Source organism: Penicillium samsonianum (genome assembly GCF_028829775.1).
Source record: "Penicillium samsonianum strain IBT 33392 chromosome Unknown utg000007l_segment0_segment0, whole genome shotgun sequence".
NCBI lineage: Eukaryota > Fungi > Ascomycota > Eurotiomycetes > Eurotiales > Aspergillaceae > Penicillium > Penicillium samsonianum.
This window is the reverse complement of record NW_026643265.1, coordinates 1-13,552: the sequence shown is the minus strand read 5'-3', so window position 1 is coordinate 13,552 and position 13,552 is coordinate 1. Positions and strand designations below refer to the sequence as shown.

The following is a 13,552-nucleotide window of genomic DNA, read 5'->3' as shown; positions in this document are numbered from 1 at the left end:
TCTAGATCAGAAGCAACCATGGCACTCGGTCATCATGGGGATACAAAGAAAAGCGGAAAACTCACCCGCCAATCTAGAACAGACTCGCTATAATTAACGCCTCACATATGAGCGCAAGACTGCTGTCAATTGCGAAGATGAGGCCATGTAACTGATTTGTAACAGCAATAAGTCTGTGATGCGGGGGTATTACGTAGTTGTCCTTTGGCTTGGAAAGTATGGACGTAGCATTAATGATGCACTTTCAATACATTGCATATTGTAGAAACAGCTGTCTAGTCTGGGAAATGGCCAATGAAGTTCACTAGTATATCCCGGGGCTCCGCATTTGGGGTCGGACCGCGGTTCTAACCCGCGAACGTAGTTGAACCTCTAAGTGGCGGTCATGAGACGTAGTTGTTTGATAGCAATAATCAGGATCTAATGTAGAGAATCATACGTAGTGCTTGATTTCAGACTTACGCAAGGGTAGGTCTGGACTCTGGTGATGTCAATTGTAAATGTAGCTTGGGGGGGATTTGCCCTTGGATAGATGGCAGGTAGTGGCTATAAAAGACACTTCTTTCTCATACATGACTAGATTTTGGACGCTTAGCCCTCCAGCAAAAAAAGTTTCTGAGACTTTAAACTGAAAGCAGTCTGTCACAATGAAACTCACTCCACTTGTTCTAAGCTTGACCACCACCACTGCTCTTGCGGGTAGCACCTGGTGTAGCCGTGGCCAGTATTATTGTGGCTGGCTTCTCAACCAATCTGCAAACCCCCCTAGTACGGTAACCCTTCTGGCTTGAAAAATATTCACAAACAGTTGTTAGAGAACTAGATATATCAGCTGCTAACCTATTATAGCCTATCAAGCCAATGCAATCTATTTATGCGACAACCCCGGTGGCGATCAAAGTTTCGTTCGGGGTTGCCCAAATGGATGTTTTGGCCACCCAGCTCAATGCCAGTGTTGATCTATTCTCCCGAAGGACATTGGCCAACTGCACTACTTATGAGTTTTTTTTGGAATCAACTAGGATGTGCTATAATATAGGGTTTACTACTTCCCAGGCTGATCTATTGAAGAAAAGTTAGTTTAATACTTCTGACTTCTGGCAATCTGAACTTGACCTGGTCGCTTTCTGCTTCGTTAGCTGTGTGGGAGGGATCAGATTTAATAATGTCTGTTGCTTTTGCCATAGTATAGGTTTTCACTAATCTGAAGATGTTCCTTTTACTGTCATACAAACGCAAAGGCTGCTGCAAATTATAGCAACATCGTATTCGAAGCAAGTCAATTTCTTAACAAAAGTGCCGTGGTGCGAACCATGTACGGACTCGAAGCAAGAGTCATCCAGCTATCGTATTCCTAAGCCTATAGTAAAGACGCGCTAAGGCGTAAACAGGGTACATTCATGTAGTATAGAGGCAACTATAGCACTCTACAAGGATGTCAATCCGCGAGGGGGTCCTTAGAGCTAGGGTGAAAGAACAATATTTTCGCGAGGCAATAATAGGTGTGCCCCTAGCAAAACAATCAATGCAAAGAAACTTCGCCTGGTTTCATGTCTCTATAAAGATACCAACGGAAGAGACCTACTCTATACATATGAGTGATTCCGATGAAATGGGAGAAGACCCCGACGTGTCCAACAGGCCTGAACTTGACGTCGATGAATTTGGATCTGACTAGTTTATTTTCCGTATCAAACTTTAGCGAGCTCTTGGCTATAACAGCAAACATCTGATACATGACGGGTTCGACCATATGTTGCGGACTAATAAGGAAATTGAGATCGTGGGCTGGCCAGTAATAGATTCAAATACGTTCTATGATCCAGCGGCACATTCTGCCCCGGCTAAAAGCTATCAAAAATCCATGCATCAGCCAAGCCCCATTTCATGTCCGCAGGCATCACCTAATTTTTAATGGGATATTTATTGAGTTGCGCAAACCGAGAAAAACATCCATAATAGCATGCCGTAGCCGTGTAGTCACTATCTTGTGAAAATCCTCATTAGAAAATTGGGTAAGTGACCTAACTTCGACAGCCAATCCATGCAGTCCGTGTTGTCCATTCTAGGAAGGTCTCTAAGAACCGACAAGTCGAATCTGAAGTAATGATCTCGAGATCTATCACCCAATAATCTGAGGACCTCCCTCCAGCCACACTAACCTTCAAATGAAGACGAAAACGTACGATAGACTCGTGGTACCCATCTATCAACCAACATATAAAGACACCGCCGCCTTCTGTGTATTCGCCATACAATGTTTTATTGCACCTAAAGAGTCTCATGCGTTGTTTCAATTTTATCTCATTTTGGGAAGAGAATATTCATCTCAGTTGCCGCCTGCTCAATTACCTATGCGATTCCTTGTGAGCGTTAAATATCTTCTTTAGTTCCTTGTAATTGCAATTTATTATTTATTAGCTTACTATCAAAAATACCCGTTAGTCGAAGAGTATAGGTTTCTAGTCCAACTTCCCGCCTAATGAGAGGCTAAAGCTTGATTTGCCAGTTCTAGGATGTCAAAATAGGAGATACCCCCGGTAGTAGGGTATGCCACTTTTAGCGTACCACTTCTTTGTATCGGCAATCAGCAATTCGTTCATATATTCTAAGACCTTATCCTAGACCTGCTTATCTATGATGACTATACTAGGCTTATAATGTCAGTGAGAGTATCTAATAGGACAAGAGATAGAGTATAGCCTTGCTAAGTCGAGGCTTGCCTAAGGTTTCTGAAGTTTTTATATAGGATATAGGTATTGCCACTGACTGAGTATATAGTATACTTCGTCGGTATGGTGCTAGAACCCTATTTGATATAGGAGAGTTACCTTACACCAATTATACTTGAATAGTATCTTATCTAGATATACAATATTAAAGTAGTATATTATATAGCCGGTGTTATAGAATATTTGTAAGCAAATACTGTCTAGGGCTCTTTCCCTAGTAACGTATTGGAAGCAGGCTGTAGGATATTTAGCTTTTGTAAGATATTCTCTAGTAGTATATATCGGCCTTAGAGCTTTGCTACTAGATCTTTTGCCTACAGTATTGTTACTATAGGTATATTCTATAGCCAGTTATTGAACTATTGATTTAGCCGGTAGATCAGAATCAGGAATTTTTTTCTAGGCTAGTCTTGCAGCAGGTCCCCTTCAAATATATTGTATTGTGTGACACGGTGAGCGGGCCGCCGGAAACCGCGCCCATTGCACCGCCGCTCTGCCGCCCTCCACCGCCTGCCTGGTGTCGCCATGCCCCTATCCCATGGGGGTGGGTAAACCGAGCCTGGGTTGAATTAGGGTCTGGGAGTTAACTATGGGAGGAAAAAAGTGGGTCAAGGCCTAGTTTATTTAATTTTCAAACCCCCAGTTTATTTAGCAGTTGGCGTCGGATCATACTCAGATTTCTAGAAGTTGTATTCCCAAAGGTAAAGTTTAGATAGTTTTAATTTAGAGTCAATTTGACTAGTACTGGTAGAGGTTTATACGATTGAAATTCGGGGGTCTTTTTAGTAAGGGCCTAGATATAGATATACGACCGTAGTCAACCACCTATAATATCAATATTAGGGTTAATAAGTTGATTAGTCTAAAGTTTAATTAGACGAATACGGGGCTAGGATAAAAGTTAGGGGTAATAAGAAGTCCTAGCCGTCGTCGACTTTAATTTTAGAAAAATTGATGCAGTGGTGTTGTGACCAAAACAGCACGGCTCAGGTCACGTGCCATTGGTCCCGTGAGCATGCGTCATAGAAAGAATACGGTCAGATAATTCCTGATGTCTGACATATGGGAAATGCTCCCAATGGCCTGCTCTGGATTCTTGTAGTTAAAACTCGGACAGATAGGTACTCAACATGTGATATCCAGCTATTTGCGGAGTTGCTTCATTCCTGACATGTGCCATTAATTAGATACTCCAGCGAGACCAGCCTGTTACCAGCCAGTCCTTAAACAATAAGAGTGCATAAAATTCAAAATACTAAGTACAGAGATGGAAAGGAGAAAAGAAGAGGAGGATTGGCGAGTTGAGAGCATTATGGTAAGCGGAAACGCAAACAGTGCAAATATCTGGCATCTGAACCAAAACCTGTCAGAGTCACTACATGCAGATATCCAGATCGTAACACAGCCTGCCTTTCAGCCAGGGATCCTATAGGTCTGTTTTATTGGAACCGAAATGTAGCTATCATCTTTAATTATTTGGCACTCTACTTTATATACTATGACGTAAACTGGCTCTGTGGCCGTATTTAGGTTCGTTCGGCTTGGATACTAGAAGCAAGCACAGTCTTGATAATTGGTAGTTCGAAATAGGATAGAATAAAATTATATGGCCCTGGGTTAAATCAGAATGCAACCCATATGTGAACTAGTTAATATGTAAGCTGCTATATCCCATAGGAGCTAGTTAGTAGCCATTAATCCTTAACGTTTCGCAGATAAGCCAGACTTTTGATAGTTGCTAGTCTTGATGTCATTCTATGTAGTCCCTAGCGATTGGAATCAAGGTGAAGCAGATACATGTAATTTACGAGAATATTGATCGTGTGATTTCTCAGTAACTAATATGAAAATCTTTTGGGGCAACAAAACAGTCTAGACCCTTGAGTGCGAGTTCCAGCCCACACTTCCCCATTTAAGAAACCTAAAGAAGATTTAGAAACAAGAAACTGTCAAATAACCTTTCAAGGTTCCATAATGAAAGAGATTCACATTGCCGAATGGTGGGTAGCCTGGCAAGCTCGATCCATTCTTCTAACGATCTAGATCATCGGGACCGCACTAGATCGTCGATTTACTAGGCGTACTCCCTCCTTATCCTAAGCTGCAACCAATATTCGCCTCATTTTCAGGATTAACCCTTGGTAATTAACAAATGCTTAAGGTTATACATTATCCTAATAGCCCTATATAAGAAGTGTAAAAAATATTTCACCACTTCATGCCTCCTATTGAGACACATAATTCGCCAAGTTTTGAAACCTTTCCTTTGCATGCAATCGCACTTGTTGTTTTTATCACGTTTTCTGTGGTATTAACGATCACATCACTTCTTACCGAGACTTCCAATACCCGGAAGAATAAATATATCCTATATAAGTGTATTTCAGATGATCAGATTCCTGGAACATCATGGAGCAACAACCGTACTCGACTCCGCACTCTGTTTTATCTGTGAGGATATTTTCCAACTTTAGATAACCACGGCTAATGATTGATGTAGGATCCTCGATGCCCTACTCAACCCCTGGACGCAGATACACCGCAAACCCCGGGTCCCAGTTTTCCAGAAAGGTCCCACACAAGCGCTTTTCAACAACGATCTCAGCCTAACATACAAGTGCCGGATGGCGATTTCCTTCAACAGCCGAGAGTTTCCGTGCAGGACAACACTGCATGGCCCCAGCCTAAACCTGATCAACCGGCATCGGCAGCGCCAGGGATGCACACGCCGCCACAATCGCACATCTTCCAGCAAAGTCTATATACTAATGAATGGACTAGCCAAATATTTGACTGCTTGAATCCTAGTAATCTATGTACGATCTGCCTCCTAAATCCTGTTTTGATGTCCTATGGATTCTACAATACTGTCGATAGGATAGTCTGCTGATGAAAATTAATATAGGTATTACCGCATGCATATGTCCTTGTTTTGTTTTTGGAAAAACACAAGCAAGACTTCGAGATCCGACCCTGCGTACCTACGACCCTGTTAATCAAGAGGTATGGCAATCTGTGTCTTATATTCTGGGGATGAAGTGCTAATGTCACTATGCAGTGTTTTGTCTGGGCTGTTTCTTCTGCCTGCGGCCTTAATGGGATGTAAGTGCCCGTGAAACTTTGTCATTTCCTATTATTCATGCGTTCTGGAAAAGAAAGTTGCTGATCAATTTGAAAAGATATCAATGTCTAACTCGACGTGAAATCCGAAATATTTTCAAAATCAAGGGAGATGATATTGAGGATGGTGTTATGAGTTGTTGCTGTACCTGTTGCGCATTGGTACAACAGGAAAAGGAGGTGGTAACAAGATTGCAACAAATTGATACCCGAGGCTATGTAAGGCAACCTGAGATGCAGATACGGTAAAAGTCCCGAGGGGGAACAATCTTAGGATAACCAATATTAATGAGTTTAGTCTGGCCTGGTACTTCTATATATAATTCACAAGCGAGCCGGTTACCCCTGTTAACCACCCACACTATATGATTAATTGAACATGTCAACACCGATTTTATAGCTTAAATTAGTGGAAACTTAGTGGGGATTTATTTGAGGGCTTGATCTGGGTTTCATCTTGTTTTTATCCCGAGTTTCAATAATAAAAACCAAGCATTATCCCACGGTAGTATATGAATATAGAAGACCAATTATTCACATGACCCCACGAATTGCCAATTATTGTTTGCAAGAAGTGTCAGAATGCAATGTGACCGAAGGAGGTTATTTAACACCTTCATGGTACTCACCACCGGGTTTTATTAGCCACCGCGAGGCAAATCAGTGAAGCTATATACCAATAGGACGGGGTACAGGCCTGCGATCAATGGATAGTGCCAACTGTAGTCCCCGAGTCAATTGTTGGACTTCCAATTTACACCGATGGTATTCGCTGTTTACGAAACCCTGAATGTCATTTTATGGCCCGTACGGTAGCTACAATAACCAAGCATTGCCGTATAAAGCACCAGTGGTCAGTACCGCGTGGACCTAGCCCCTGGAGAGCCTAGGACCGTCGGTTACCGATCAGGACTTTTAGTGAGCTAGCGTCGTGGTTTTGTGCGAGCGTGCTTTTACCCAGGGGCCCGGATCTCACTACATACACGTGCAACGCACCGGTCTAGGCAGCAATATAATTTTCACAGCAAACCAGTATACGTAATGGTTAAAATGTGCTATACAAATCTGTGAATTTCAAATTGACGGGATCAAATGTCTTAAAGGCCAATTGCAAATCGCGAATCCACAATCAGCTTCACGCGCCCGTTGCATACTTTGGTGTTAATCTCGCTCTAAGTGCACGCGAGTATTTGCTTAGATAACGCGACTTTTCATTGAGATATGATTGTACTTTCCACATCGATGGGCCGAGAACTACCACTCCTAGCAACAATTACACTTCTATTCGCTGGCTTTGGCCCCTCTTCTGCTTCAGTTTGTTGAAGTAGGGAGTTGATCAACGCTTCGACAGATTTGGGTTCCCCATCCCCCAGCGCCATTCCCTGCTCCCTCAAAAGGTAGTCCGTCACAGCCCCGAGTCGTGAATTGACGTTATAAAGCAGCTCAGCCACGTTTATAGTATCGTCCAATTCCTTGCTGGTATCAGCTAGCGTGTGCCGCGCTTTAGCTAGGTCATTCTCGTATCTTGCGATAATCCTTTCCACTCTAACAGCTCGCGTGTTGAGTGTCGCAATCGTGCGAAGAATTTCCTGAACCCGGTTAGCTAGATCTATAATTGTGAAGGGTCGGGGAGATAAATACCGAGGCATCCATGTTTATAATCCTCGGAGGTGGGGTAGGAGGTTGATAGCTGGTCATCGAATATAGAGAGGCACGTGGGCGTTCTAAGTGTGTTGTTTCCAAAGATAATATCGTTTGTATAGAGGTATGTAGGTAGCTGATTTCCAAAACTACTATACATTATTCAGGATATATTCAAAGAGATTCGAGACGCCCAAAATGGGCTCTATGGTTGCTCAAACTCTGTATTCAGACTTCTACTTCTGGGCCCTACTCAGCTTTGCCAAGGAAATTATATGAGGATTATATGCCCTATACTGTATCTGTTCCCGTAAAGCTATGAAGTTAGGCCTCAAAATCTACGAATATGTCTGGTCTGCGAATGGTGAACGTGCTTTTTTCTGCCGAGAGACCTGGGATGCTCATATAGCCTAGTTGCGGCACCTAGAAGATGTTTAGCTCAGTAGACTAATCCTCGTCCGTTTATTCATTACCTGGCTCTTGATGTTGAGACTGCACCTTCATATGGCTTATGTCAGAGGGGCTATCATTAGATACCTCCTAAGCTGTCTATTGAGTCTTTCGTCTTAAAGAGCTGATGTAGGGAATCTTCTACCTTATTCTTTCTCCACATGTCAAGAGAATTAGACTGAATCATAAGGCCCGAACCCTATGGTATGATCAGAACAATTATTCCCAATCGCGGTGGGAGGCGAACTATGATAGCAGTAAAGGCAAGGACAATACAAATCGCCGTCTTAGAAAATATGGCGTATTATGCAATTGAAGCACAGAATGCTTTTCTTCTGGTTGAATAGTGCCTAAGGGGAGTGAAAGGCTAACTATGGCTCTAATACTACATTGGCAGAAATATTTTAGCAAATAGTATTTAGGTGGACGAAAAGATGCATAGGCTATTATGATATCGCCAGTAACATTTCTACATTCAACCATTATCTCCCGACTGATATGCCTTCGAACTTCATAACAACAAATTAAGGATAATACGAATTAAACCGAGTATATGAGGAAAATTAATAGGTAGAGCAATTAAAATCTCTTTAGAGAAGCAACCCTTAGTTATCTAAACCTAACAGAGGACTCACGCACCAGTTAAATGATAGCTACGCTCGGAAAGTCTTTAATAGACTATTCTCTGAGATATGTCAGCTAAGGTACAGACAAAGAAACAATCCCGTGGACGAAGACTAGCTTTATGTGAACTCTATGGATCATATGCCTGAGGAGGTTTAACATCCCCAACACAACGGGGTTATATATGAGTGTGGGGGAGAGCTTTGTGCATAAGAAAATCTGATAGAATGCCAAGTTGCATTGGTCGACTATCATTGCGTTTATTCCTCGAGGAATAACATAACAACCTATGAATAGAGAATTGTGAGAAAGGAACATTCTAGAGAGAGCATGTGCCTAATTTTGAGAGAGTAGTAATTGAGATGATATGGCTGATTGTGAGAGAGTAGTAATTGAGATGATATGGCTGATTGTGAGAGAGTAGTAATTGAGAGATAGCGATGAATTCGAAGAGAGCTCAGCGACGTCTTCATTGGATCATCAATCTAGCATTATAGACTCAACTGTATCGCCTGCGAAGATGCTATTCTAGCGAATGGATGAGAGTGCGCAGTGCTTGTGGTAGAAACGCTTCATTATCACGCAATATGCAATCGCTATTAAAACACAAACTGTATATAATCGCTTCTCTCATAAAACATCCTCTCATAAACATATAAACGGTTTGCATCTTTTGACTCCGTTCGCAGCAGTTGTCTCTATGCTCGCCATCTTTGGAGCTGGCCAAACTTCAATCTAGAGCGGTTACTTATTTCGACAATTTCTCAAATCGAAACCGTGCCGGTAGATTATAGTTCTTTTTTTATCATATAGTTGTTGGTAATATGTACCTCTGACAGTTGGTGTATAGGTCTCTCCGTTCTTGAACTCAGTCATACGTGGTTCTTCAAGAAAGAACCCAGTGATGCAGAAAGGTGTCCTATAGGCTTTCCCATCTCTTTCGTTTAATATGACGGTGTCGTTATCCGCGAGGATAAACTCACTCATCGTTAGGGCACATCATTAGTAAGGACTTGAAGCCGAGGAGTTTAACTAGGTGTGAAGGAAATCCTCTTTTGACCTATTAGCGTAGCGGTCTTATTCTTGATACCCAGATTTCCGTTCTCACCTAGTCAGTCTGAGGGGAAGTGCGCTCCTTCTGTATATACTTCGAGATCACCGAATTGTTATACGAGCCGAGCTCTCGAACTTGAAGACTTTTTCAGTGATATACCAATACGAAAGTATCGCAAACGTTCATTTAAATTCAATACCTAGCTAAGACTGTATACCTCGATGATACGACTGTGATCTGTTGCACTCTCATTAAATGTTGATGTTAAAGAGTGACACGATATAGTATGATAGAAAATAGAAGGTGCTTGGAGTCCTATACAAATAGAGCGAATAAGATAATCTTAAACTTGAGAGTGAATCTCCAAAACTGGAAGATGGGAAGCGACAAAAACTGGGATTCTCAATGAGTTCGATTAGGCCATTCTCATGATCGGTCTTCATTTTCCATCAGACTATATATATGATTGTGCCCTAAGTGCTCAATATACATATCATCGGTGGTTCTAATTGCGACGAAGAGCACGATAAGGCGGAGTGCGGGTAAGAGCGGATAAAGTGGAAGATGAAACAGTCTCTCCAAGCATACCCTTTGTAAAATTAGGAATAGTTGACCTAATGGCTGCTAAGGCACTAAATGTAGGTGTTCCGGTGTATAGCGGCTCACCTTCGTAAAGAAGATTATTCATTTGGCCATTATACTCAACAATTTTTCCTGGCTGAGAAAACCGAATGTCCATATTCTCTTTGGTTATACAGCCATTTATATTGGCGATAAATATAGGTAGGAAATTAGGCGTTTGCTTTTATATGCTCTTATAGGGTTGTTACGACGAGTCACTAGCCACGGTGATTAGTGCACAGTTCATATACATCTCACGATTACTAATACGATTGAACCACGTCCAGGCCAAAGTATATTTCCTAGGCTGAATGTTTTTAGGGATTACGAAATCGAGTTGAAGGTTATTATCGGTAGTGGCTCCTCCGGCAAGATTTTGTTCTATATTCGCAGGGCAGCCTCCTTTATAGGACGTAATAACCTTCTATTCAGAATCTTTAGTTGGCTCACGGTCTTCGGTTAGGCTCAATTGGCATAAGCCGCCGCCGTGAGTCGCGCTTCCTTCGAACTTCATTAAATGTTTAACGCCAATTTAGTAGATAGTCTCTATTAAAGAGGCTAGAAATGCATCTATATGTAGTTTGTAGGGAAAATCGCTACCGTTTTCAGTAAGAGGGGAGTTATTAAAGGATTCGTTGCTATAGGGTTTAGGCGAAATCATGATCAGATATCCGCTGACCGCTCGTAAGACGATTGTCTCCAACAGTAGCGTCTTGATGCCACTCTGGCCCGTACTTCGGATGGGAATCCTTCAAGCGAGATGAGTGGATGCAAACTTGATCTAAGAGGACTGACTCACCTGGAGGCCGACCATGAGGGAGACCATTTTGGTGGGACCAGCGCACAAAAGCGCCCCTGCGACAATAAACGAAGGAATAAGGGTCAACGGTCAGTGATGAGAGTTTACTGGACGAGAGGATGCCGTTTGAAGGCAACAAGAGATATGCCGAACGCACCGGTTGGGAGAAATCAAATCATGGTGGAAAGAGACGGGATCGCCATCCTTTAATAGGAAAATCGGGAGGGGAGCCAGCCCAGGGTAAAGGGGCCCCAGGGGGTCAAAAAGGTGGTCAAAAAGGTGGTCAAATAGTGAGGGTTTCTGGAAAGAGATCGAACCGCCGGGGCGAAAACGCTGCCACGGGCCAGAGAAGGACGGACGGATGATGCAACCGCCTCACCGACACCATTCATCATATACGCACCCAGAAACCTATCTGGGGTGATCGAAAAGCGAAGATCTTCTCGCCTCAGGGTGAGCGGAAAGAAGAGTGAGGACCTCTGCTCTCAAGAGAGAAGTGAAAGAGTACCTGAAAGCACTGGCCCCACCTGCCCACCATGGGCGTGTCTAGACCACTTAGGTGACCAGAAGAACGCCCTTTCTCACCCCAAAGAGTGAGAGAAAAGTTGGGGTTCCTGAAAGGACGGATGACGTACTTCTCCCACGCACGGCCACCTTTCCACTCGCCAGGAATCTCCCTGGAAACCACCAAAGCACCTGAAACGGAACAGGCTCAGTATGAGAGCTACAAGTGAGCATATCATTTCTAGCCTAGGTAGTTGATTTCCTTTGCCAGGTGGGTCTGCTCAGGGCGGATCATACTCTTGCTCACTGAGTATGATCGTGGTTTCTCTTTCTCTCAATCCCTGGGGGTGCCTGGATATTGGGTGTTGCACGTGATCTGGATAACAGATAAATCGGTTGGCTCTCGGTGGCCCATCAGTAGTTGCGGTCCCCACATGTGATTGGTGACTAGCATGTCTGTAACACTATTCCCATCCTTATACTAGCCTTATAATATTACATATATGACTCACTGCAACGTTAGCCATTGATGAGACTATACACTAGTCCTGTTTTTAAAAAGGGGGTGGGAGTATCTTCATGGACAGCGGCAGCGAAGTATATTATGCCCAGAATGGGGGGTGGGAATAGCTTCAATATTCGAAGTATGGTGACTAATATGATTTCTCACAACGCCAAGGAGGAATGTCACGTGTTTGATTTACAATAGCATTACCAGTATTGAAACGAAACCGACCGCGTTGAATAGTGGCCAAAGGCGAAACAACGCTAGCGCTAGTGCCCTTAGTAAAACCCCAGTGCCCGCAGTCGTTCTCTCCAAAAATCCTGTTCAGATCCAAATCAACCCTCTTTAGTCATGGCGCCCTTGGGAGATGATACTATAGATCGATCACAGGTTGACGACCTCAACGACCAAGCAATCCTAATCTGGACCGAGTTTCAAGTTTCTAAGGGACTGGAGCTGGATACCGAATGGGCTGGACATTTCCAGCCACTGCTTCGGGCCCCAGGGCACGAGGGTTCCGGGTATACAAGAGTGCAGGAGCGCCCGGATACAATTCTTCTAGTTACAGGTGAGTTGTGTATCAACCGGGAATCAAAGGTCGTCCCGCTAACTGCCACCAAGCATGGGAGAGAGCCTCGGATATGAGGGCATTCATGGCCTCGCCTTCCGCCCAGCTCTATCGGGAGAACCTCGAGGCTAGAGGAATCAGAGCTACTTCCTCTCGTGAGACATTTTCGCAGAGGAGCTCCGACTATGTGGGCCCCAGCTGGTTTGATGCGTTAACGTGCTCTTACGTGGAATTGTTCTGGATATACTTTTTGACACCGGTGACCGATGCCCAGAAGACTCAGATTTCGGATTTGATTGGTATTCGTGAACCGGCTGTAGGGATTGGCGGTGTGCGGCATGGTGTGAAGCGTCGTCAAACCGACCTTCCATTAAAGATATGGGCCATTGGAACAGAGCTCGTGCATGGCCAAGAAGCTCAGTTGATGCTATGGCCGCACTTCTGGACGGACGCAAAGAGCGCCGAGTATAGGCATGTTGGGAAATATACCAACAGTGGCTATCTCATATGCGACGCGAGAACCCTACTAGAGAAGTTTGGTGATAAGCTAGAAAGCGTCGGAGCCTTGGAATGGAAGGAAGAGTTTTGTGATTTCAAGCCAATCACTCTTGTTTGAATGTCTTTGTTTTTGATTTGGAATTTACTCTTTGCTATTGGTAGCGACTAACGTATTTCACCAGCGAGTGGGCCACCCATCCCAACCTACCGATTTTAAATGCATATATCTCAACCAAAACGCCATTAAATTAATTCAACTAACTGATTTGTCTATCTGGACATGTTTCTCTTCTATGCCCTGGCAATCTGCATATTCCACATCCCCGGGGGGCCGCGTACGTGGCTGAATAGCCGATTCTCTATATATACCGGCACTAGGGGGAGGTGCTTCATCTGCTTCCCCTAGCCTAGTAATCAATTAGTTAGGGTTTAGGGT

The 13,552-nt window shown here is 43.5% G+C and overlaps 2 protein-coding genes across 2 annotated transcripts; one reads left to right on the top strand and one right to left on the bottom strand.

Moving 5' to 3' along the window:
* Positions 1-7,063: 7,063 nt before the first annotated feature.
* Positions 7,064-7,505, bottom strand: N7471_010799 (uncharacterized protein; the record flags this gene model as incomplete). The annotated part of the gene is made up of 2 exons (XM_057283518.1): positions 7,064-7,441; positions 7,494-7,505. The coding sequence occupies 2 exons, from the start codon at positions 7,503-7,505 to the stop codon at positions 7,064-7,066; spliced, it is 390 nt and encodes a 129-aa protein (XP_057129784.1).
* Positions 7,506-12,401: 4,896 nt separating this feature from the next.
* On the top strand, positions 12,402-13,228 carry N7471_010798 (Dimeric alpha-beta barrel; the record flags this gene model as incomplete). The annotated part of the gene is made up of 2 exons (XM_057283517.1): positions 12,402-12,618; positions 12,672-13,228. Coding segments are annotated over 2 exons (774 nt in total), but the record flags the coding sequence as incomplete, so codon positions are not given.
* Between the last annotated feature and the right edge of the window lie 324 nt (positions 13,229-13,552).